Source organism: Emydura macquarii, unplaced genomic scaffold, assembly GCF_026122565.2.
Source record: "Emydura macquarii macquarii isolate MOO-44397 ecotype Brisbane River unplaced genomic scaffold, CSIRO-AGI_Emac_v2 contig_1451, whole genome shotgun sequence".
NCBI classification, from domain to species: domain Eukaryota; kingdom Metazoa; phylum Chordata; order Testudines; family Chelidae; genus Emydura; species Emydura macquarii.
Window position 1 is genome coordinate 25,673,236 of NW_027131588.1, and position 26,269 is coordinate 25,699,504.

Sequence of the window (26,269 nt, forward strand, 5' to 3'; positions counted from 1 at the left end):
TGGCAGCACATGAGTGATTTAGCACATGGACTGTAACCCACACACCCCCAGCCGGGCCAGCTAGCTCGGGCTGAAAATACCACCAAAGTTGCGTGCAAGGTTTTTGTGTGTGGATGTGAGAAGGGTTTAGGGGAAACACCTGAGCTGGATCCAGAGTTAACGCCATAGTGCAGACATGCCTTATGCGTATGTACAGTGCCTAGCACTATGGGGGGTCCTGATCCTGTCTGGACACGCTGGGTGTGACTGTAATACAAATAACAACAATGGATGAAAGCATTATAGAGGTGCAAGAATGTATGAACAAGAATACTGGGATGAAATGAAGGGTACATATGTTTAGGCTGTATATCAGGAAAATATTTGATAGTGAGCTGCATTAGACTCCAGGATAATCTCCCCAGGGAATGTGCCTGTGAATCCTAACACTTGTGATATTTAACAGTAGAGTGGGCCAAACATTATATAATGTAGTGGTTGGTGGACCAGTGAAGGACTAGCTATTTAATAAGACTTTCCCAGCTCGAACTGGTCTGATTTGAAGGCTGAGAATCCGTATTCATGTTCATTAGCTAAATCTAACCTGTTGACCTTCACTGCAATAAATCTGGTGATTTGCCTATTAGTTTTTGCGTTATGTTTCCTAGCAAGCAAACATCTCTCTTTACTGATGGCATGGTGGGTGGATGCAAAGCTAGTTTACATTTTCACACTGGTTTTACTCCTCTGTAAATCCTACTCAGCGGTGACTAATCCTGAATTGATTCACCTTTCCTATTCGGAGCACTTTATTTTCACCAGATTTTGGTATCTAATTCAGTTTAACTATTTGCAGACTATGTACTGGGCATATAATACACTGATACCTGATACACTGGCTGGCTCTCAGGCAGTACCAAAAATATTGCCCCAATGTACAAAGAATTCATAAGGTTCTGATATATTGCCCAAAGCAAAGGGCAATATAACACAAGTGTAGGAATTCTTGTTATCTGATAACCATGTTTTTTCTATCATTGCTTCCAAAGACAAATAATTTTGTTATAATAACCCTGGACAGAGTAAACACACATACGCATAATGCGTAAAAGAATAGTAGAAAATGCCAAAGAAATGATGAATCCTAAGGAAAATAACTTACACTGGAAACGTTGTGCATTGCTGATTGGTGAACTCACCATTCTTGTCTGATCAGTTACATGTTTCCAGATGTGGCAGTGAATAGGGCAGGGTAATTCTTCTCAGCAGGTTTTCATGTCAAAAATCTTCACATCCAGAAATGATTCTGCCAAGGAGAACCCAGTATAGAATGACCCAGAAAGCTTGACAGTGTGAGAGGAACGTCATAAACCTGATGCCAAACACCACTATCGGGATGAAGAGTCATGGAACAAGCTCCCTCTCATCCAAAGTAGGCTTGGGTCCATGCAGCTGTGGTGCACAGGAATGTGGGAAAGCAGGTAGCTAAGGCCCTGCACCAAAATCCTGTGAGCAAGTGTGGCAGGTGTCCAATATTCGGTGGCTCCCCTGCAGGATGGTGCTTAGAGGCAAGGATGACAGCCCGAGACAGTCCTCTCAAATTCTGGACAACCTAGCTGGCAGGTGAAAATGTGGGATAATGAAGAACATAAGAACAGCCATACTGGCTCAGACCAATGGTCCATCTAGTCCAGCATCCTGTCTTCCAACAGTGCCAATGCCAGGTGCTTCAGAGGGAATTAACAGAACAGGTAATCATCAAGTGAGCCATCCCCTGGTGCCCATTCCCAACAGAAGCCATGGACACTTCAGAGCATGGTTTTGCATCTTTTTTGAACCCTGGTATAGTCTTGGCCTTCACAACATCCTCTGGCAAAGAGTTCCACACGTCGACTGTGCGTTGTGTGAAGAAATACTTCCTTTTGTTCATTTCAAACCTGCTGCCTAGTAATTTAATTGGGTGACCCTGGATTCTTGTGTTGAGAAATAGTAAATAACACTTCCTGATTTACTTTCTCCACACCAGTCAAGATTTTATAGACCTTGTTCATTTCCCCCCTTAATTGTCTCTTTTCCAAGCTGAAAAGTTCCAGTCTTATTAATCTCTTCTCATACAGAAGCTGTTCCATGCCCCTAATCATTTTTGTTGCCCTTTTCTGTACCTCTTCCAATTCCAATATATCTTTTTTGAAATGGGGCGACCAGATCTGCATGCAGCATTCAAGATATGGGCGTACCATGGATTCATATCGAGGCAATATGATATGTTATGTATCCCTTTTCTAATGATTCCCAACATTCTGTTAGTTTTTTTGACTGCTGCTGCACACTGAGTGGATGTTTTCAGAGAACTATCTAACGATGACTCCAAGATCTCTTTCTTGAGTGGTAATAGCTAATTTCATAGAATCATAGAGATGGAAGGGACCTCAGGAGGTCATCTAGTCCAACCCCCTGCTCAAAGCAGGACTAACCTCAGCTAAATAATCCCAGCGAGGGTTTTGTCAAGCCGCAGCTTAACAACCTCTAATTTAGACCCCATCATTTTATATATATGATTGAGATTATGTTTTCCAATATGCATTACTTTTCATTTATCAACTTTTAATTTCATCTGCCATTTTGTTGCCCAGTCAACCAGTTTTGTGAGATCCTTTTGTAACTCTTCACAGTCTGCTTTGGACTTAACTACCTTGACTAGTTTTGTTTCATCTGCAAATTTTGCCACTCACTGTTTATCCCTTTTCCCAGATCATTTATAAATATATTGAACAGTACTGGTCCCAGTACAGACCCCTGGGGGACATCACTATTTACCTCTCTCCATTCTGAAAACTGACCATTTATTCCTACTCTTTTTTTCCTATCTTTTAACCAGTTACTGATCCAGGAGAGGATCCAGGAGAGCATCTTATCCCATGATTGCTTACTTTGCTTAAGAGCTTTTGGTGAGGGACCTTGTCAAAGGCTTTCTGCAAATCTAAGTACAGTAGATCCACTGGATCACCCTTGTCCACATGTTTGTTGACCCCTCGAAAAATTCAACTAGATTGGTGAGGCATAATTTCCCTTTTCAAAATGCAGTTAGGTGCTACTCACACAACTAGCAGATCTAATCCTGCACCTCACCATTGCTTGCAACAAGCCATGATCCTGGGACTTGCCTGCTTTTCCAACCTTTGATGATGCCATATGGAATTCTAAAGCTCCTGGGTCTTGTCTGGGTGGGCAGGCATCTCTCCACTGTGATCCTTGTCATTCCAACTCCCTGCTCTCAGGCTGTCGGCAATTTGATCTCTCTGTATAGGTTGGAACTCATTCCCCAGGTTGCGGCTTCAGGGCTTGGACTCATCACCAAACCATCTTGAGCCCAAGCCTTATCCCAGCTCCCTAGCCACTTCTGACCCTTAGCAGGATTCCCCAGAGACTTCCTTTCAGGCTCCTTCTCCTGGGCTCTTTCTTACTGCCCCTCTCAAGCCAAGGACTCCTGACACAGTACTATTTATTCAGGCCTTTCCTAACCTGGGCTGGATGCCCAGGGCCTCCCTGTCTCCTTCCAGAGCTAGAGACCTTCTCCCTCCTGCCCATAGGAGATGGCCACTTCCAATAGCTTCACTTTATGAGCAATCCAATTGCCTGGGAGGAAGGCAGCACGCTCTGTCCAGTTTCAAAGTTGCTGCAGTGCTGGAAAGATAGCAATGTCCTTTTGGGGTTCACTATGGTAATTTTCTTTTTCTAATTTTACATAGAACTGGCTGAAAAACTCCAATTTATCCCATTCGAATTTTCATGGAAAAAAAAATCCCCTTTTAAATTTTTTCTGTTGGCAAATGCCAAATTTCCTGTGGGAAATTTCAAAGCAGTGGGAAAGTGGTTCCTCCCCCTCATGTTTCACTGTTAAAAATAACCCTTCCACTTTAAAGTATTGTTATTTTCTTCCGAAAGTTATACTTTCAATACTTTGTTCCTGTTTCCCAACTGGGAAAAAAAAGTGAGGAAATTGGAAAAAGTAGATTTCTCCACACTTTCTCACTATTATCCAACATTTACCAGTTGAGAAACGGTCAGATAGTGGCAGGGAAACCCACAGCTTTGAAATTAATTTTTTCAAACATTCTGAAAATTTTCAGGTTTCCCCCACAAATTTTTACATTTAGGAAAAAAACTGTTCTTTGTCCAAAAATGTATTGTTTTAAAAAGATATGGGAAATGGCAGTTGTTCAAAAATCATTTTTCCACACAAATATTCATTTTCAACTGCACCTTAGTTTCCAACTAAACACCTTCATCAGCAAATGTTTGACTAGCTGTAGCTATAAGTTATTCATGGATTACTTAGAATTATCCTTGTTGATAAACCACCAACTGCGCAACAGACATCATCAATGACATTTCAATTAATTTCTTACTACTCCAGTATTTATCATTAAGCGCCAAATTTTGTTCTCAGGTACACGAGTATCATTCAGGAATAAGAGCTCTGACATAAATAGATTTATTCCAGATTTAAACTGAGTCTCAGAGCAGAGTCTGACCAGGAATAAAGGAAGGTCATTCAAAGATCTGTAGCGTTAACTTGTGTCTCAGCTCCTTTGCTCCAACACAGCTCCCCTCTCACCCACCTTGGTCTCATGCTCATAAGAACGGCCATGCTGGGTCAGACCAATGGTCCATCTAGCTAAGTAACCTGTCTTCCGACAGTGGCCAGGTGCTTCAGAAGGAATGAACATAGCAGGGCAATTATCGAGTGATCCAACCCGTTGTCCAGTCCCAGCTTTTGGAAGTCGGAGGTTTGGGGACACCCAGAGCATGAGGTCGCATCTCTGCCCATACAGGCTAATAGCCATTGCTGGACCTGTCCTCCATGAAGTACTCACCTCTTACTATTAGGAATGACTTGTACGGCACTCAAAAGCATGCCAGGAGGTCAGATTTTCAAAATAGCTCAGCACCCAGCAGCTCCTATTGAGGACGAAGACTGAGCTCTTTTGAATATTGGGCTCTTGCAGTGCAAAGAGAAAGACACTGTCCACACCCCAAAGAGCTGCCTCCCTAAATGAGCAGGGTTCACAAACGGCAGGGGAGCAGGCGGCCAGGCATGACCAGGGCTAGAAACAAACCAGTGAGGTTACTCACTTCCTGCACGTGCACTTCTACCTCCTCACATCGACAGTGTCATCATTAGTGATTCACTGGCTTCTTGCTAGCACTCAGAATGAAGTGAGTCAGAAGAGGTTTCAGGCCAGAGCAGGGTTTGCCTGGCAGACCCCAATCTGAAGGCTATCCTGACTGGGATTTTCCAAGACTCAGGCCAGGTTTACACTTACCTGGAAATTCGGCGGCAGTCGAAGGAAGTTACGCAAGCTACACAGAGTAGCTTCTTTTCTATGCGGCGTCTTCACTGCGCCACGCTGATGGGAAATGCGGTCCCGTCGACGCAGCGCTACACCACTTGAGGGGATGGTTTGAATGCACCGACTTCCAGATCGACTGAGCAGGTCTTCACTGACTGCTTAATCAATCCAGATAGATCAATCTGACGGCGGCGAATTTGCCACCATCAGTGAAGACATCCCCTTAGTATCAGTGATTTGATAATTTAGCTGGCAACATTACTTAACTGCTGCTTCTCTTTACGGACACTTCCAGCTTATCGAGGGCAATTGGATTTACTGGAAAAGATGTTCCCCTGGAATAAGGCTGAAAATTTCAAAAAGATGTAAATATCCAACTAGCCTATCAAGGTTGTGAATTTTATTTATTTTTTTGGTCCTCAGCATCGTACTCAGCCTAGGGAAGGGGTGAGAGAAACAGCAGAATAGGAAGGTCTTTGGGGAAAACATCTAAGTGGAGAATTGAAAGATTTCAGGTTGGTTGAGGAGGATGTTATAAAAAAAAGTTATATGAAAAAAACCCATTATCCATTTGATTTAAAACTGCTCATTAGCAAAGTATATGTGTCACCAGAGTTTTTTAGGTGTTTTTCATATGTTTTTTGAGTAAATCCACATTAAAATCTCACACATTTTCTATACGATGTGGGGAACAAATGCAACAGATTTTGGCAGTGCCCTACTAAATTCTAGTAGTCAAACTGGATGGGGGCGGGCACGATTTTGAACTACCACCAATGGGAGCATATCCTGAAGTTACACAGGAGCCGCTTCTACGGCCAAAAGCTGTTTACCCAGAGGACTTGTATTAAGTGTCAAGTTACTCCCCAGTATATAAAACGTGACAATGTACATGTTGAAATGTAAGCCCTTCCTAGCTTCCCCATTACAAACATAGCAAGTACATTTCCAGAGAGGGGAAAAAAAATAAGATTTTGAATCTGAAGCAGAACATATGTCAGTGTGAAGCTGAACAGCTTTCTGCACCGCATATTCTAGCCAAATTATTAGTAACACCTGATATACCCACTGCTCCTCATTAGTCACCTGCCAACAATGAGCAATTGGCTTAATATTGTCACTTGCTACTCTTTCCTCCTACCAATTAAGCATCTGTTAATCATGAGAAACAAATCATCTTGGAAAACAAGGGACAAACACTGAAGTTTTGTAATAAAATGGAATACATTGTAAATAATCATTAAGATGCCCTGAAAAAGTTAACGATGTATTTTTTTAAGTTTAGCTATCTCTTTAAAATGCTGGAGAGAGGGAAGCAAGTCAGGAAAAGTGACTAGTGCATAGCATTAAAATGGATTAGAAACATAGGAAATAAGGAACTGGGTCAAACCAGAACCCATCTATTCCAGGATTACATCTCTGACAGTAGCCAGGACCAGATGCTTTGGAGGAAAGTGTAAGAAACCCTGCAGTAGCAGCTATGAGAGAATTGGCCTCAGGGAAAGTTTCTTTCTATCCCCCCCAATAGCCAGAGGTTGGCTTATACCCGAAACTTGAGAATTGGAACCGGTCTCCCACATTCTGGGTGGGTGCTGTAAGCAGGACATCTCACTCAGTCCCAGCCTCGGAGCTCCTGACAGGGTACGGAGTCATAGGCCTGGTATCTCTGGGCAGGTTGTTCATGTCTTCCCGGAACCTCAGAAACCATCCAGCAAGACTTACAAGTCCAAGCGGAAAATGGTTGCAGCCTGGTACAATCACACCTTTGCTTGACCCCCCTACAAAAACTATGACACAACGTCTGACTCACTCAACAGGATTCTCACCACCCACCTGCCTGCCAAGTTGGAGGATTTTCTTTTATTACGGTGTTTAATGCAAGCACCTTCTTCACAGCTTACTTTGGGCATTTTTGAAGGGGAAGGGGGCGATAACTCTGTATTGGTTTATTCTTGGATTTTCGCTTCCTGTGCGATGGAAGAAACTGGCTGGAACATGCAGAGGGCAGCATTTAGGACTCGTGAGGGTGACCCTGCAGGGGACCTGGTTCACCTTTCACCCTACTACTACTGCCCTTCCCGCCGCCCTCCAACACACACACGCACACACACCCATACCTGCCACTAACAGCTGAGCAAGCTCCAGCCATCTTTCCTAAGGAGCTAAGATCTGGTAGGGACACTGCTGAAATATTGTATTTTAAAGAAAAGTGTCTGCAACCAAATTTGAGGGGAAAGAACAGAACAGAGCCCAACCTAGAAAACCAGTAAAAACAAATTAGCAAGGAGACCTTGTTTAACAGTGATTTATTATCAGTAAGAATCAAACAGCTTAGAATTGCTTCTGCGTTAGAGGGTCTAGGGTAGCATGCAGACCCTAGCCCTGAACAGCTGTTGGCAATACTCTTATCCCAACTTTTAGCCCCGTCTCTTGTTATCAATGACGTCAGTGCTGCAAGTCATAATCAACTCGGCAACAGCCCATTCTATACAGTAGTTGTGAGAAGGTCATTGTGAGGCCTAAGGATGCCGTGGGATATTTGGTGGGAGCTAGGACACATTGTTTTGGCTGTTCCCTTGTTATGTTCATGGCTTACTGGAAAGCTTCAGGGGGTATCATTTTTTCCACTAGCACTTTGCTGCTGTCTGAGTCTTTCCAATGTTTATCTGGGCTCCATGGGCCCAGGACTCTTTGGGAGAAAAATCCCTATGAATAATGCTAACAGTGCATCCCTTTCCTTGGGGGTGAGGGCTCTGGTCATGCTGGGTCATGGCCATCCTTCACAAAAAGACTCCCCTCTACTGATGGGCTCCTGATGGTTGTTCTGAAAGAAACTAACTGTGGCTCTTTGAGATGTTACACAGACATGTATTCCAGTTAGGCGTGTGCGTGCCCAGTGCACTGGAGCAGGAGACTTGCCTAGGGGACCTGGGGAGGGGCGGCGCTTGCGCTTTATGGCTCTGGCACTACCCCTGGGGGTGGCCCGAAGTTCCAATACACTGATATGTAGTGAGGCTTCCATTTCCGACCACAGGCCCTGCACTGTCAGTGAGTCCAGATGTGGCCCTAACCCAGAAGGGAAGCGTCGGTAATCACTAACTTGGTTGGAGAGGGCTGAGGAAAGGGGACTCCTAGGCGCACATTGCATGGGGACTCCCACCAGCGCAAGGAATCTCGGACTGGAGAAGGAAGGCGAACCAACCTATCCAGAGAATGCAGGACAGTATACTGTCCTCAGCCACATCCAAGAGGGAGAAGATGCAACCTGGCCAACTGGACCACCTGCGTGCAAGTGGACATGTGGCTCAGACACATGCCTAATGTCACGGATAGCTGAAATTGAAGACTTAGGCACAGCTGTTGAATTGCCTAGAAGTGATCGGTCAGTGGGAACACTCTCGACCTTGTGGAATCTAGCAGGGCCCCAATAAACTCTATTTTTTGCGTGGGAGCCAAGGTTGACCTTGCAATATTTAAAATGAGTCCCAGACGGGCAAGCAAACACAACGTGGTGTTGACATGGGCGAGAATCTCCTCTCTGGTGCCGCTCTTCAGCAACCAGTATGCTGAATTTGCATAGGCATCAAGGCAGAAGTGGGTCTAAGGAGGGCTCTGAATGAGGAGATTCAAGGAGCACCTTGTGGACCAGCTCAGGGAGGTCATTCCAGGTGTAAAGGGTGGCAAGGGCAAAAATGTGAAACCATCTATGGGAAAACCAGATCAATGGGATAATATGTTTAAGAAAGGATTCTAGGGACTAGTCTGTACTGTTCTCTCAGCAAGTTAAGCGGAAGTTATTTGTGAGCACAGGACTCATGGTCTAGCCCCAAAAGATGTCCGAGGATAAGTTGATCAGTCCTTACAAGCATCTTTTCAATATTGCCACCATCTAAAAGAAGCAGGTGGGACTCTTGAAGGAGAGCTCTACATACAGCAGCAATGCACAGACCCTGTGCCCCGAGGCTCCATAATTCCTTGCTTTGTCACCTTAAAGGTGCATATATCAGGCAGGATTTAAGTTCCTTGAATATCAAGGAAGATTCATATAGTACCATCATGTTCAAATGTAACTGAGGTAGCCAACAGGTGCTCATCATATATTAGTGATGACAAAATGAAGGGAAAAGCTGAGTTGCTAAAAAACATGAAAGGCAGCCAAAGCCAGTCGCATTTACTTACTAAAATGTCTTTTTTTTTTTTTTTTAATTTTTGGTTTTATATCCTCCCTTTTCTCTTTTCACCCATCTCAAATAGAGGATAGGTGCAAAGAAAGGTTCAATGATCCAGTTCAATCATAACATGACTTTGGATATTCAAGGGCAAATTTTAAAAAAATGGCTTATATTTATAAAGGCAAAACCAGTTATGTGTACTTTAAACACTGACACTGGAACACACAAAGGACAGAAGCTGCAAAACCCATTATCTAAAAGCATTCAATGAATAAATGAATGAATAAATTCCATCACGCATGCATGAGCACTCAAAATTGTATATGCATGAGCAAAAAATAGAGACCATCTTAATGGAGGCCTTTTAAAAATATGTCCCAACCCACATTAGGTAAACAGACAAAGGCTCACCTATTCTATACGTTTTTATTTTCAAGTATGCAGAAAGTTAGAATGTTTGCTATTTTGCTTCAAAAATGTTTCTCTTTCCTCCAGCTAGAAAGTACTGAAGTCTCACAGAATGAGTTTTCTAGCAGCAATGATTTCATAAAATGAAAATATTTTCAAATCATTCATCCTGTAGCTAAAAATACCCACAAATTCCAAACATTTGAAGTAAAAAAAAACAAACAAAAAAAAAAACTCACACATTTTTAATTTTCCAGAAGATTTCTATGGTCCCATGTTACCTGTTTTGTTTCTTTTTTAATTTATTGGTACAAACTTGTGAGAAAGAATTAAGTTATTGGTTTAATCTAAATACTTTAATTACCTTATTAATCACCATCCATATTCAGGTAAAATTGTAAGTATAAAAATTATCCAGTTAATGACATACACTTTGGATTCCCACTTTTAACCACATCTTTACTAAAAATAAAAGGGTTTTTTTGCAGTGGTGAATTCCTTTGATGTAGCCGTATTGATACAGATCCTCAGTTTAGATGTGTTGCTCGGGTATAAAGCAGGGCTTACATTAGTGCAACATACCTGATGTTCAAACAAATACTCCTAATGTACACAAAACTGATATGAAAAAATATTACTCTGTGTCAGTCACCAGAGTGTTGATTGAGTTGGTGTGCATGCTATTATTCATGGTTTCTTCATCTTGGAAAGCCTCTTTTCCAAAACTGAATAGAAAAACTGTTGGAAATACATGGCATTGTACATAGTGCAGTTAAAGCAATACTGAAGTTTTTTTCCTCTATTTGTGCAATATGAATTGTGTACAGCAGTAAAATTCACTGCATCAATTGTAATGCTGTCTTTGGGTTTCTTCTTGCATAGAGAGATATGAAAAACTATTGTTATTTAAAAAATACTTTAACCCACCAAATGAGACATTAAGCAATTTGATAAACTAAACTATATATTGAAGTGTCTTAACACACATCAAGCTAATCTGAATTCTTTGTTTGAAGTCCTGACATCACTTTAATAGAACTTCCCTTTCCCAAATTACACACTTGAAGAGGTGTTTTATAACTAGCATTATCTTGCACTACGTACAATTGCTCATCGGGTGTAAGCAGATGTAGGTCATTTATTACATCATACATCTAACCTCTTCAATATTTAAGCGTATGCAACACACAAATTAAAGATTCCAGGTAAGCATCACCACATTTTAACACCTCACATTGTCATAAAATGATTGGCTATAAGCTATTTAACTGCAAAAACTGAAAGTTTACACAGGTGCTTTAATACGTCATACCGTGGCACGGCCCCCTTTGCTCAGCATTCCACACAAACATCTGCATCATGGTTGTTTCCACTCACACTATCTATTCAGTCTCTGCGTTACCACTTCTCGATACATGATAGAGATGTAAATCAGCAGCAGAAAGATGACAAAGAAATCATCTAAAAATCCCAGAATTCCAAAGAGGGCTTCAGGAAGAAAATCCAGAGGTGAAGCCAGATAGAGCAAAGCTCCTAGCAGACAGAGGAATATTCTGATACGGAACATCCAGAAAAGGCCCCCTACGGTAAACATCTCCCGGAAAGCATGCCGCAGTAAAGTGGGCAAATCCATAATTCTTTCCATAATCTACGAACAAACAAAATAGAAGGAAATTAATCTTTTGCAGCATCGTACAAAATGCCAAAGTAAATACTTTGATACAACACTGATACCCCCACCCCAACCCCCACCCATTTTGGTCAGAAGACTGAAAGTTTCTAGATCTGGTACTTGAAACCACAGTATAATGAATTCATGAAAGATTTTAATTACCCAGACACCTATTGGATAAGAGAACCAGCCAAATTTGCATCAAAGAGGTTCCTAATTTACACAAAAGGCAATTTATGACTTACCAAATAGCAAGAGCAAGGAGTGGAGTAACCATTCTGGATCCAGTTCTTACTGATAAGTAGTAACTGATTGAGAATATACTCCTGGGGAATTCTGTGCCACTGCACATGCACAGAATTCATGTTTCCTGTAGATTTTTTTTTTCCCTCTACAAAAAATACATTCTGCTGGGGAGGTGCTGCAATTACAGCTTTCACCTGCCAGGAGCTGCTGTGACACCAGAAGAGAAGGCAGCTGGCTCCGCGCCTGAGCAGCTAGCACAGAGAGGGAGGAGAAGATGCTTTCCTCATAGCACCTTGCCCACAGGGCCAGGTGAGGAGGCACAGGATATGAGGGGTGTGGACAGAGCGGGGCACATACAGCTGTCGGGGGGTAATTTAGAGTGAGGTTCAGAAGGGCTAGTAAGGGGGACAGACTGGGGCGGGGACACAGGAGCTAATGGGAGGATGACATTGAGGTAGGGCTGAATGACAGTGGGGTGCAGAGCCACGTGGAGATGGGGGAGGTGCAGGGACACATGGGGATGGGGGGATGCACAGACACATAGGGACAGAGGGTAGCTGAGTGGGGATGCAGGTACACACAGGGACGGAGGCAGATGTGCTTGACTGAATGGGAGAGGCTAGGGGTCAGCCAGGGTCTTCATGGGAGAGACTCCCCAACACCCTAACAATCCTCCCTCCCCCCCCAAACCTGTTCCATACTTCTCCCAACAACCCTCCACGTTCACTCCCAGGCTCCTTCCCAGGAATTACTTCCCTCTCCCTCAGCTCCTCTGTTATCCCTGACTTCCCCAAGCCTTTGCCCTGCTTCTAAGGGGAGTGGGAAATACGTATGTGTACTGTAGTTTAAATGAATTATTACTCAAAGTTCTGTATTAATACGCCTAGTAAGGAATCTATTTGTCAAGAAACATTTCCTGAGTCTCTTTTGTTGTCTGTTTTGTTACAGACGTATTTGCTGACAGGTATTTTGAAATATATTACCAAAATAATTGAAACTGGCATGATCATATGTGTGATTTTGACAAATAAAACAGGCAGAATTTTGCAAAATTTTAAAATAGTGTATGCAGAATTTTTTATTTTTTGGCACAGAATTCCCCCAGGAGTAAGAATACGACGATAGGACAGAAGTTTGGAATCAATGACCACAAGTTATATTAGTTCAGTACAATAAAGAAAGGGGCTTTAATTCATTATAGAAAAGAGAAGGTTCACAGAATGCAGCGGTATGTACTTAAGAAAAGGTAAATCAACAAAAACAGATTTCAGGAAAGCAAAATGTTAATCTAGGGAGAAGGATGCAATGGAAGAAAGTATGGGAAATCTAAGAATATGGAAGAAATCTGGGGATTCCTATGAGTAACCATAATCAAATTGGAACAGACTCCAATTCCTCTGAAAAAGAACCATGCAATATACAAGTTGGGGCTAATGCAGCTTTTCAAGGGACTGCCCAATCTAATCTGTTTTCAGATTAGAAAACAAAATAAAACCAGCCATGGCTCCCTCTTATTTTTTATTCTGTAGCTTCATCCACACTAGTTAGCCATGGTTCAGTGGGAGCCATTTTTTAATTTTAGCATTGTTTCAATAATGGCTCCTTTCCCAAAGTAGACAGAGCCACAGAATAGAAGATTAAAAGGAGACATGGATTAATCTTAAAAAACACTTTAGAGAGGAAGGGTAGTCTTATGATTAAGGCAATGGACTGTGTTCAACACTAGGGCAGGATGTATAGGTTCAATTACTGGGTCTGCCATAGACTTCCAGTGTGACCTTGGGCAAGTCACTGAGGGCCGAATAACAAACCACTGAAGTTAATGGGAGTCTCTTCCTTAATTTCAATGGGCTTTGGACCAGGTCCTCAATCTCTATGCCTCAGATCCATGCCTGTAAAATGGGGATAATACTTCCTTTCTCCCACATTGTCTGTTTGTTTATTTAGATTGTAAACTCTTTGGGGCAGGGTCCCTGGTAAGAGATTATGAGATGTGCGCAGGCAGAACCCCACCAAAATAACTGGGATCTGCCTGGACACATCTCATTTATAGGATCAGGGACCACACGTCAGAACTATGCCTAGCAAATGTGACAACAGTAGCTTGCAAACTGCACATTCTGAAGTTCTTACAGCTCTAATGACACTCAGTTAAAGAAATAACACTCTCGAAGAGAGAAGTTTAGAGAACCAAACCTCAATTTATAACCTACTAGGAAATCAAGGGAGCATAAAACACAAAACACATGTACAAAAAAAGGCAGCTATATCAACACAGAAGAAAACAAAGCTAAATTCTCCTGATCCGTTCTGGGTCTTTATATAATGAGAGCAAAGAGGGAAATATTTTTCATTACAGTCCACATATTTCTTTTAATGTTCTTTACTTGTTCATTGTGAATAATTTAGGCCCCGAATCAGGAAAGTGCTTAAGTTCTTGTTTAAGCAGCCTTCCTGAATAAAGAATGCTCTTCTGAATCAGGGCTATAATAAGTACCATGTCATTACAACAGAAATGCAAGGTTATACAATGAATAGTTAAAAATAAATGTTTCTATGCTTAAGCTGCAGGAATTTGTATTTACCAAACAAAACCTCTCTAGCTCCCATGTATTAGGAACAGAAAAAAAAATCTGCAAGAAAACCACACACTATAAAACAATGTTAGTCTACCCCTAGTTTATTGAACCCCTCCCTGCCACCTTACTCACAGATCTGGGCTGTCCTGAGAATCTTCGATTGTAATCATTAACATCTTGAAGCACTTGTGCTGCATCCTGCTGGTCTTCACCAAAGAGTGGTAAAAACAATGTTACCTGTGCACAACAGCAAGAAATCACTTTAGACCTGACACTTCTTGCGAATGTGAAATTGCAAATTCCTAAGTGAAACAGTAGTAATGCTGTGCAAAACCTCACAATTTAAGTACAAACGTGGTACAACTTTAGATATATGTTGTCGTCCTTATTGCTATTCTGTCTCTCTCTCTCTCCTCCCAGTCTCCCTGTCATTTCCCCACTCAGCTTTTTGCCCTACACACAATCTCCCTCTACCTGCCCACCTATCCCTCTCTTTTCCCCCTTACAGTGCCTTACCCCTCACCCTTTCTCTCTTTGCTCCCCTGACATTTTTAAAGGTAAGCATGAAAGTGACTGTTTTCAGAATACAGGCCTACAGAACTATTTGGTCTTTAATAATATAAAGTGTTACCGTTTGTCTGCAGATGGGGCACTGGATGGCACCCAGCCATGAGCCATACCTCCAGTATGCAATAATACATGCACCTAATGGAAGTAAATATCAAAAGCCGTGATGATTTAAATTTTACATTGTTAGACATTTTTGATTTCAAACAATTATTTCAGCAAGAAAAAAAATTAGGCATCAAGAAAAAGAGTAACAACATTAAAATAGTGGGCTCAATATTTTCTGCATAATTGGTTCATTTTATATAATATTAACTGTAGATACTAAAACCAAATTTATCCAAATTCCAGATGCAATTAATTAATAAATTCTGATCCAATTCAATTTCAACATTAGCTTCAAGAGCAGGATGGACAAACAAATCAATTAAAAAATTGGATTTTTTTAACTGAAACTAAATACAGGTTTATATTTTAAAAATAAACCTATTTAAAGTTTCAAACGTAACTGACAATTCCAAACTTTTAAAAATAATTTAAAATAAACAAAAAAATTAAGCATTATGTAAAACCACAGAACAATGGAAGTCACCGGGAAAGCACATGGAACCACAGTTTGTTGAAGTGCTAAACCAATATTGACAGCAATAGCTTTCTCTGCAGGTACAATGAGAATATTTTCTTCATTTCAGTTTATTCAACTAATTCAGTTCAATGACTAGTTCATTCAAAGACACCAACTGGGAGTTGAAAAAGCAGGAAAGTTTGTTTTCCTCTTCCAATCTATGTATAAAAACTAGGAGCAAGAGAATGAGATCCACTGGTTCTAAAACCTCAAAGGACCAGAAACAATCCGTTCAATTCAATACTTCTTTTGTTTAATAAAATCAGTTAATTTTAAATGTAAAGCATGCTTTGATAAGTTTTTGATGTTTTTATTCTTCTGTATCCAGCACATTTCATAGAATCACAGAATATTAGAGTTGGAAGGGACCTCAGGAGGTCATCTAGTCCAACCCCCTGCTCAAGCAGGACTAACCTCAGCTAAATCATCCCAGCCAGGCTTTGTCAAGCCGGGCCTTAAAAACCGCTAAAGATGGAGATTCCACCACCTCCCTGGATAACCCATTCCAGTGCTTCACCACCCTCCTAGGGAAAAACTTTTTCCTAATATCCAAACTAGACCTCCCCCACTGCAACTTGAGACCATTGCTCCTTGTTCTGTCATCTACCACTATTGAGAACAACCTAGCTCCATCCTCCCTGGAACCCCCTTTCAGGTAGTTAAAGGCTGTTATCAAATCCCCCTCATTCTTCTCATTTGCAGACTAAACAAACCTAGTTCCCTCAGCCTCTCTTCATAAGTCTCCAGCCTCCTAATCATTTTTGTTGCCTTCGCTGGACTCTCTCCAACTTGTCCACATCCTTTTTGTAGTGGGGGGGCCCAAAACTGGACACACTACTCCAAATGCGGCCTCACCAATGCCAAATAGAGGGGAATAATCACTTCCCTCGATCTGCTGGCAATGCTCCTACTAATGCAGCCCAATATACTATTAGCCATCTTGGCAACCAGGGCTCACTGCTCACTCATATCCAGCTTCCTATCTACTGTAACCCCCAGGTCCTTTTCTGCAGAACTGCTGCCTAGCTCGTTGGTCCCCAGTCTGTACCTGTGCATGGGATTCTTCGATCCTAAGAGGAGGACTTTGCACTTGTCCTTGTTGAACCTCATCAGATTTCTTTTGGCCCAATTCTCCAATTTGTCTAGGTCCCTCTGTATCCTATCCCTACCTTCCAGGATATTTACCACTCCCCCTAGCTTAGTGTCATCTGCAAACTTGCTGAGGGTGCAATCTACCCCATCCTCCAGATCATTAATGAAGATGTTGAAGAAAATCGGCCCAGGACCGACCCCTAGGGCACTCCGCTTGTGACCGGCTGCCAGCTAGTCCTTGAGCCATTGATCACGAACCATTGAGCCCTATGCTCTAGCCAGTTCTCTATCCATTTTATAGTCCATTCATCCAACCTATACTTCTTTAACTTGCTGATAAGAATACTGTGGGAGATTTTATCAAATGCTTTGCTGAAGTCAAAGTATATCACGTCCACTGCTTTCCCCATATCCACAGAGCCAGTCACCTCTTCACAGAAGGCAATCAGGTTGGTCAGGCATGACTTGCCCTTGTTGAATCCATGTTGACTGTTCCTGATCACCTCCCTCTCTTCCAAGTGCCTTAAAATGGATTCCTTGAGGACCTGCTCCATGATTTTTCCAGGGATTAAGGTGACGCTGATGGGTCTGTAGTTCCCTGGATCCTCTTTCTTCCCTTTTTTGAAGATGGGCACTATATTGCCTTTTTCCAATTGTCAGGGACCTCCCCCAATTGCCACAAGCTTTCAAAGATAATAGCCAATGGCTCTGAAATCACATCAGCTAACTCCCTCCGCACCCTAGGATGCATTGCATCCGGCCCCATGAACTTGTGTATGTCCAATCTTTCTAAATAGTCTTAGACCTGTTCCTTCAGCACTGAGGGATGTTCACCTCCTCCCCATTCTGTGCTGCCCAGTGCAGTAGTCTGGGAGCTGACCTTGTCTGTGAAGACAGAGGCAAAAAAGGCATTGAGTACCTCAGCTTTCTACACATCCTCTGTCACTAGGTTGCCTCCCACATTCTGTAAGGGGCCTACACTTTCCCTAATCTTTCTCTTGTTGGTAACATACCAGTAGAAACCCTTCTTGTTCCCCTTCACGTCCCTTGCTAGCTGCAATTCCAATTGCGCTTTGGCCTTCCTGATTTCATTCCTGCATGTTCGAGCAGTATTTTTATAATCCTCCCTAGCCATCTGACCAAGCTTCCACTTCTTGTAAGCGTCTTTTTTGTGTTTAAGCTCACCAAAGACTTCTTTGTTAAGCCAAGCTGGGCGACTACCATATTTGCTATTCTTTCTGCACATCGGGATGGTTTATTCCTGCGCCCTCAATAAGGTTTCTTTAAAATACACCCAGTTCTCTTGGATTCCTTTCCCCCTCATATTAAGGTAGTTTTATTTAATAAAAAATTAAAATGTTGTTTTTGTGCATTTTTAATTGAATTCAAATTTCTATCCAAAGAGTCTGACACAAATCACAAGTAAAAAAACTAATCATCTATTAAATCAGAAATGCATCAGTCACCCTTTTCTAACATCATAAAACATGTAAAAATTAAGAATCTGAATAAATGTAAGTTAAGATATATAACTGCTCAAATAAATGTGTATAGATATACTATATCCTCCTGGTTAGCAAAAAGAAGCACCAAATTTAGTGTAAAGGCTATAGTTAGTTGAAAAATCAACATGTTTTAAAAGCTAACAACCAGTAAAAATCAACTTTTCTTTAGGAAAATAACTAAAAGTACTGTACAAATGCAGAACACGATTAGAATCAATTATTTAAATCAAGGTTTTCAGTTTACTAATTGAAATTATGATTAAGCTGGGTGATTTAAACTGCACTGATTTAAATCAGTCCAACCTGTTCAAGAATATCTATATTAATTGAGAAGTCAAAGTTTCTGCATCACTTTAATTGGAAAATGATTAATTTTAAAAGTCTTTACCAAGGCAAAGTTTAGCTGGGAAAACAAGGGGGAAGGGCTTCAGAGTCGAGTTCAGCACCAAAGAAAGTACAGCCAAGCCAAACACAGTATCAGAAGCAGAGTTGTATGTTAATGTGTAGTGTTCGATGAATCTATGTATAGACATCTAAGTAGCGCCTTACATATTTCAATAATGGGCATGTTTTTGGGGAATGCTGTAGAGATGAAAATGGACCTTGCACAGACTGAGTATACATGTTCAAAGGTGTTTGAATATTACAGGATTCGTAGCAAGAATTATGGCAGCTGGATATCCACTTGCAAAGTCTTTGATTAGAGACTGCAGACCACTTTGATCTATCTGCACCTGAGACAAACAACTTGGGGGTCTTTCTCGAAGGTTTAGTCCTAACCAGACAGAAGGCCAGGGTTCTCGTAATGTCAAGGGTGTGCAACAATGGTGCTTGATTATCTAGGTGAGGTTCAGGGTGGAAGACTGGCAAGTGAAAGGGTTGGTTAATATGGAATTCGGAAAAAAACTAGGTAAAAATGTTGGATGGGGTCACAGCATGACCTTGTGTTTAAAAAAATACTGTGAAAGAGGGTCATGCCATAAGGGTGAAAGAGGGTCATGCCTATTTCCCTAACCCTCTGCACTGGCCTGATGGCTATCAGGAATGCCACTTTCATTTATAAACAGAGTGAGCAGGTAGCCATCTGTTCACACAGTGAACTTGCGAGACATGTAAGGACCAGATTGAGGTCCCAAACAGGAGTACGGTGCTTGACTGGCAAATAGAGATTTCCCAGTCCCCTGAGGAACCTTGCTGTCGTGGGATGGAGAAAAACAGAATAACCCTGTACTGGAGAGTGGAAAGCCGTGATGGCTGCCAGATAGATTTTAATGGAGCTCAGTGATAGTCCCAAATTTTTTAGTGTTAGGATGTTTCCCATATATCTGACAGCAATGAGATCATTGGTGGAATATGGCTGAGGTCATACCAAGAAACACATCTTGTCCATTTTTGAAAGTATGTGCAGCGAGCAGACAGTTGTGTTACAGAATTCTTTTTACTTCCTCTGAGTAAGTTCTCTCTAATCCCATGAACCATCAACCAACCATGCTTTGAGACAAAGCACTGGGTGACTAGGGTGAAGGATCTTCTAGCCTTCCTGGGAGAGAAGACGAAGGGCAGCATGAAGAGTGATTGGAGAGCAAATGGCCAGCTGTATCAGGTAAGGAAACCATGTTCATCTAGGTCAGGTTGGAACTAGTAGGATAACTTTTGCTTGGTCTTTTTTTAATTTGAGGAGAACTTTGGCTATTAGAGGAGTCAGTGGGAATGCATACAGGAGATCATATGACCAATGAAAGTGAAAAGCATCCCCAGAGATCAGTGACCCAGTCCACCTCTCGAATAAAACTGAGCGCATTTCTTGTTTAACTCTGTGGCGGATAAGTCTACCTGAGAGATGCCCCATTGGCGGAATATGTGGTGTAATATGCTGGGGCCTATTTCCTACTTGTGGTCTTGGAAGAAGTGCCTGCTGAGTGCATCCACAGTCATATTCTGAATCCCTGGGAGATAGGCTGCTGTGATGAACGCCTGGTTGTGTATGCACCAATTCTGAAGCTTAACAGCCTTGACACAGCGGGAGGAGGCCCTTGCTCCTTCTTGCAATTGATATAAAACATGCATGATATGTAGTCTGAACAAATACTGCATTCTGGCTGGGAGTTAGACTAGATGACCCTTGCTATCCCTTCGAATCCTATGATTCTATGACCTTTATGTGGTTGCCCCTGATTAGTGGCAAAAACTGGAGACAAACGTATCTGACCACTCTGAGTTCCAGGATGTTGAGGTGTAGCTTGGTGTCTTACGATGTCAACTTGCAGTAGGCCGTGTGAGCATCCAGATGTGCTTCCCACCTTGGTAGAGAGGTGACTGTCGTTATGATGACCATTGGGGGAGGACTCTTTCTCTGGAATCTCTGTCTCTTTTGATGTGGTTTATGTGGCCTCCGGGAGGTCAGGAATTGGACAGGATGGAATCTCTGAGTTGTACAGGACTTATTGAGCTTTTTCTTGTAGGCAGGTGTATAGATACCAAGGAACATAGGGTAGCCCTAGAGTCCTTTAACATTCAGAGAGATTCACCTGTGCTGTCTGCAAACAATTTAGATCCATCCAAAAGAAGTTCCTCCACCATATTCTGGACCTCTTTTGGAGCCCCGGAGAGTTGGAGCCAAGAAGCCCTTCTCATAACTACTGCTGTAGTGATCGAACAGGTGGCAATATCAATGGTTTCGAAGGAGGCTTGTAGAGATGTTCTGTCAAGTAGTTGACCCTATGCAATAATTGCCTGGAATTGCGCCCTATGCTCTGCCAATAGGTGGTCAATAAAAGAGTTCTGTTTGGTATAATTTACATCAGTGGTTCTCAACCTTTCCAGATTATTGTACCCTTTCAGGAGTCTGATTTGTCTTGCATACCGCAAGTTTCACCTCACTTAGAAACTTCTTACTTACAAAATCAGACATAAAAATACAAAAGTGTCACAGCATGCTATTACTGAAAAATTGCTTACTTTCTTATTTTTACCATATAATTATAAAATAAATTGACACGAATATAAATATTGTACTTACATTTCAGTGTGATACTAGAGCCTGTTTTTCATAGAATCATAGAAGATTAGGATTGGAAGGGATGTCAGGAGGTCATCTAGTCCAACCCCCTGCTCAAAGCAGGACTTTCTGAACCTCATCATTCTGGGAGGCAGTGAAGCGACAGCATCAATTAAGTTTTCCTCCACATTGAGTCTATTCCTACTCTTTGTCTTGATGACAGTCACAGCAGAAAATGAGACTTCACAAAGATATGTTGTCCCAAAACGTAACAGAACATCCAAAGCATGGTTCCCAAGATCAGTGTACTCTTTCTGTACTAAACACCAGAACTGGATTAGTGAGGAGTCATTAAACTTCATTTGCAGACCCCGGTCTGAGGACGCTCAAGATGATTTTCTTGCTGACTGGCAGAAAGGTTACAGATGCTAACATCTGACAAAATGAATGGGTTTCTTACCTAGTCAAGTAGAGCTGAGTTGTGTTCAATTTTGTGGAAATATAACCTGAAATCAGATGTCAAGTGTGCAAAATGATCTACTGTTATTTCTTTAATTTTGCTCTGCTCAATTTCCCCTGTGCAGACATCAGTGACATATGCATAAAGCAGTGAAAAACAGGTAGTCTCTATCTCCACATTTGGACTTCCAGAATTGTCTTCTTGATAAAAGCATTCACTTTGTCATGGAGATTCAGAATTTTAGTGTCATGGCTTTGCATGGAAAAATTTAGATCATTCAGTTTGCTAAATATATCTGCAAGGTAGGCAAGTTGAGCTAGTCACACAGTATTGTCACTCAGAGGCAAGAGGGGATGAATGATCAGAAAGAAACGAATGAACTTCTGTGCATAATTCAAACAGTCTGTCCAGTACTTTCGATCTTGAAAGCCAGCGAACCTCTGTGTGAAGCATCAGTTTGCAGAGAATGCAAAACCAGGCAAGCATTGAGTGGCCTGGACTTGATAAAATTGACAATTTTGACAGACTCTCTTAAAACTTCACGCAGCTCAGAACTCATCTTTTTGAAGCAAGTGCCTCTCTGTGTATGATACAGTTATTCATTGGAAGGAAGGATATTCTTCCCCAATCCTAGCTACAAGTTAGTTTACTCTCCCGGTCATTGTAGTGGCCCCATCAGTGCAGATGAATTTGCATAAATTCCAACTCAAATTGTGTTCAGGAAGAAAAAAAAGTCAGTTTAAAAACATCCTCTCTGGTTAAATTTTTTGCAAAACAGGATGTGCTCATTGATATCAGTGGCTTCAGGGTATCGAATATAAACAATCAGCTGAGCTTCTTCACTAATATCCTTGGACTCATCAAGTGAAAGGGCAAATGTTTTTGCCATTTTAAGTTTCTCTACAAGTTGAGAGACAATATCTTCAGCCATTTCTTCCATTTTACGACACACAGTGTCATTTGATAAGGGTACTTCCTTGAAAGAATCAGCTGCTTTTTAAAAAAATCAAGTGCCACAGCAGAAGGCAGAATTAGATCTTCTGCAATTGTATATGGCTTCTTTGATTTTGCTACAAGAAGGGAGACAGCATATGAAGCTTTGAGTGCTTTTGTAAAAATAGATTAAGCTTTTTTCATTTTAAGATGGCAAGTTTGGAACTCAAAGCTTTCTTTGAAAAAATTCTACCGGCTTACTCGCATGCACAGGGTGATTCGTCTTCCAATGTCTTTGCAAATGTGCCAGGTTCATACCGTTATTTGATAGGGTTTCTCCGCAAAGGAAACACAAAGCAGCAGGTGGATTGCTATTTGTAGAAGTGAATCCAAAAGCAATATATTCCTTGCAGAACTGACTATTTTTTTTCCAGTCATTTTCAATTTCTTAGAATTTTCACTGTTGCTACTACCACTGCTTCCAGCTCTTTTTAATAATCTAACCATTCTTATATCACAACCACATATACACCATGCAACTTCAACCTCAGCAATGTGCTTGCACGCATCAGGAAATGACATAAAATGCCTGTCTAATACAGTGCGTATATGCTGGTTATGTTACCATATATAACATAGCACACCGTTTAAAGGTAGTGGTTGTGTGTAGAATAATCTTGTATTTACTTGTCTGATGGCAGGTGCAGTGCTTCTCAACTTGGGGATCAGGAGCACCAGAAATCACAGGGCTGTTGAGAGCCCAGAGCTCGAGCCTCCAGAAGGCAGTGCTGACTGAACCCAGTCCTGGGATACGTTGCTATACCCCCCTGGAAGATCACTGCATGTCCCCAGGGTTGAGTACACTTACCCCTGGTTGAGAACCACTGATTTACAGGATTATATTTTGCCATTAATGCCTGGTAATTGACATTCTAATTTATAAGGAGGTTGACGAACAAGATTTTCTCCAAAGTATGGTCTGTTTCAAGGGGCATGGTTTTAGAGAGGTGCCGCCTTCCATGTTCGTAAACTGTGTCGATTAAAAGGAATTAGGGGAGGGATAAGAAAATAAAAATTGTGAGTCTTGTGAGTAGCATTTCTTACCCTTTCTCTTGCATGTAGGCAGGATAGTAGCTGGACTGTGCCAGATGATCTTCGCTGGATCCAGAAGGGCTTCATTGACATGCAAAGCTATGCGGGCAGATGAGGGGGAATGAAGGATATCAAGCAGCTTATGAGGTTCTTTAATCTCCTTGAGAGGGATCTGCAAGGAGGCAGCAATTCTTTTGACCAGATCCTGGAACTGCTTAAAATCATTTGCCAAGGAAGGAGGAGCATGAATAATAGTTTCATCCAGACGTGAATGTCTTTGGCTGAGGTGGTTAAGAAGGAACTGAGGGCAGGTTGCCTGTGCACTGACAATGGCACAAGTCTGAATAGCATGCATGCATGGGCTGACCAGACACTGCTATGCGAAATCACCAAACAAAGGTGCAGGTGGTGCCAGCGCACCTAAAGAGGAGAACTCATAGGGACACAAATCGAAGAAGAATCCCTAGATTCTGAGGCCATTCAGAAGAGACAGTCAGGGCCAATAAAACCTTTTAAAGCATGTCAAATAAAATCTCAATCAAAATCTCTTTCTAGAAGGATTCCAATAAAAACTAAGGTAAACAAGAGAGCTTCATGCACTACACTCCTATCCAAGACCCTCAGTTTACAAATATTCTTCAGAAATAAGTCATCTGGAGAGTAATTTACATGAACTTTTGGAGCACTACATATGGGTATAGTCACTGTATTATCCTTCCCCGCTATGTCTTTCCTTCTACCTGTCTATAACTAAGCAAGGCCACTGACAAATCAGATAGGAGTTTGCAATGTGCTAAGGTGGAAAAGTGCGAATATGTCTGTGCTATACACGTACATCTACACAAAGACCTCAAGCTGCACAGGAAGATGGTGGTAGTTCCTCTGTATGTGCATGTCCACAAGCACTGCAGCTCTGCCGCTGCACCACAGACACTTACGACAGTGACGGAAGGGATTCTTCGATTCAACTAGCTGCATCTATCAAGGGGGTTAGGCTGACCTAACTACGTTGCACAGAGTGTGAAATTTTTCAAAACCATGAGCAACATAGCTAGATCAACCTACGTTTTTGGAGTAGACCAGTCCTATATGGCTCAGATAAGAGCGCAGCTGGAATAATGTATCCAGTTCTGGGTACCTAAACTTGACTATTTCTCCCATTCAAAACAAAGCCTTAGGGCTTGTCTACATGGACACTTAGTTTGCGTAAATCTATCCTGCACTCGCATGCTGCGCACGAAATGTCTGTCTGTCTGTCTGTCTGTCGCTGCCACGCACTAACAACGTCCTAGGGTCTTTGACCTATCCTGGTGTGAGATGGAGGTAGGTCGATGCACATCGGGAACTCTTAGTGCACAGCAGCAGTGACCAGATGGACAGCATGTGGCACACTAATGCTGGATAGATTCACATCCCTGTTCGCTGTGGACTAAGAGCTGGTCAACACTTAAAACTTAGGTCGACCTTGCTACGTTGCTCAGCACTATGAAAAATCTCACACCCTGTGTGATGTAGTAAGGTTGACCTAACCCCCACTGTAGAATTCTTCCATCAGCCTAGCTACCACCTCTCAGGGGTGGATTTACCACAGCTATGGGGAAACTTTCTGCACTGTAGCAAGAGTCGACGCTGCAGCTGTGCCGCTGTAGCACTTGAAGTGTAGATATATCCTAAACATCCATGTAGACAAGTCTTTAGCTTCCATGACCAAAACATTTACTCAGGGGCTTTACAGTGATGCAGGAAGGGGAGGGCTGTGAGCTACCCCGCTCACTTCAATGGGATGTTAACGCGCTAACCTAGTGTGTAGTGTAATGGTAGTGTAAATGTCAGAATTGTTCATTTCTTTGCTAATCATTTTTACTTACCACAGAAAAGATGTCCACAGTTTGTTTCAATGGGAAATGTTGCCTGCTGTAAACAGACTGGACAGGACATGTCAGTATAGAAATGATGTCTATCGCCAGCAGATGCATCCTGTTGGGACAAACGAGAGATACAAATTTTTCAGGGAAGACCACTTGAATTTTTAAAAAACCCAGAATATATTCTTCACTTGCTAGAAGTCAGACACAGATGACTCAACTTAAAACTAAATTAGCTCAGGAATAGAACAACATTTAAATAGAAAAATTAATTCAGCAAGCAGGTGCTACTGTAACAAGCACATTATTTTCTTCCATCTGTTCTATACAGCATACACTTCAATCTAATTACAGACCATGAAAATACAGCCTATATATAGAGCCTATATTTACCAAAAAGAACCCTTTAGTTCAGGTCCCTGAAGTGTGACTGGCACTCAAAACACCAGCTTTCAATTCACTATCCACAAGAGCCTTGTCTACACTAGGCGACTGGCAGAGCATCAGCATTAGCAATGAGAAATTTTGGCCCCAGACCTTAGTGTAGAAGTAACCTATGTATCTCTTGTTGACAAGCTCAGACACTGGATAGTTAACTTTGAACTTCAACAATTTCAGCATGTTGATGATCGCTTGGCTAATCCTTGGATTCCTTCCAGTGTTTTGTCACTAAAGAAGCACCATGAATCCTGTAGAGGAACACAGGAATGCTTGTCCTGAAT

At 41.8% G+C, this 26,269-nt stretch overlaps 1 protein-coding gene across 4 annotated transcripts in view; it reads right to left on the reverse strand.

Moving 5' to 3' along the window:
- Positions 1 to 7,622: 7,622 nt before the first annotated feature.
- RNF170 (ring finger protein 170) overlaps positions 7,623 to 26,269 on the reverse strand; it is a 44,158-nt gene continuing 25,511 nt past the window's right edge. For 2 of the 4 annotated variants that reach the window (XM_067553424.1, XM_067553425.1), the window contains exons 2-6: positions 26,085 to 26,263; positions 25,551 to 25,659; positions 15,042 to 15,115; positions 14,543 to 14,647; positions 7,623 to 11,561 (exon numbers count right to left, since the gene is read on the reverse strand). In XM_067553424.1, coding sequence (XP_067409525.1) covers positions 11,292 to 11,561; positions 14,543 to 14,647; positions 15,042 to 15,115; positions 25,551 to 25,659; positions 26,085 to 26,168 — 642 coding nt within the window. In that variant the 5' untranslated portion in view covers positions 26,169 to 26,263 and the 3' untranslated portion in view covers positions 7,623 to 11,291. The remainder of the gene's footprint in view (positions 11,562 to 14,542; positions 14,648 to 15,041; positions 15,116 to 25,550; positions 25,660 to 26,084; positions 26,264 to 26,269) is intronic. The other 2 variants (XM_067553423.1, XM_067553426.1) reach the window with 1 other exon arrangement.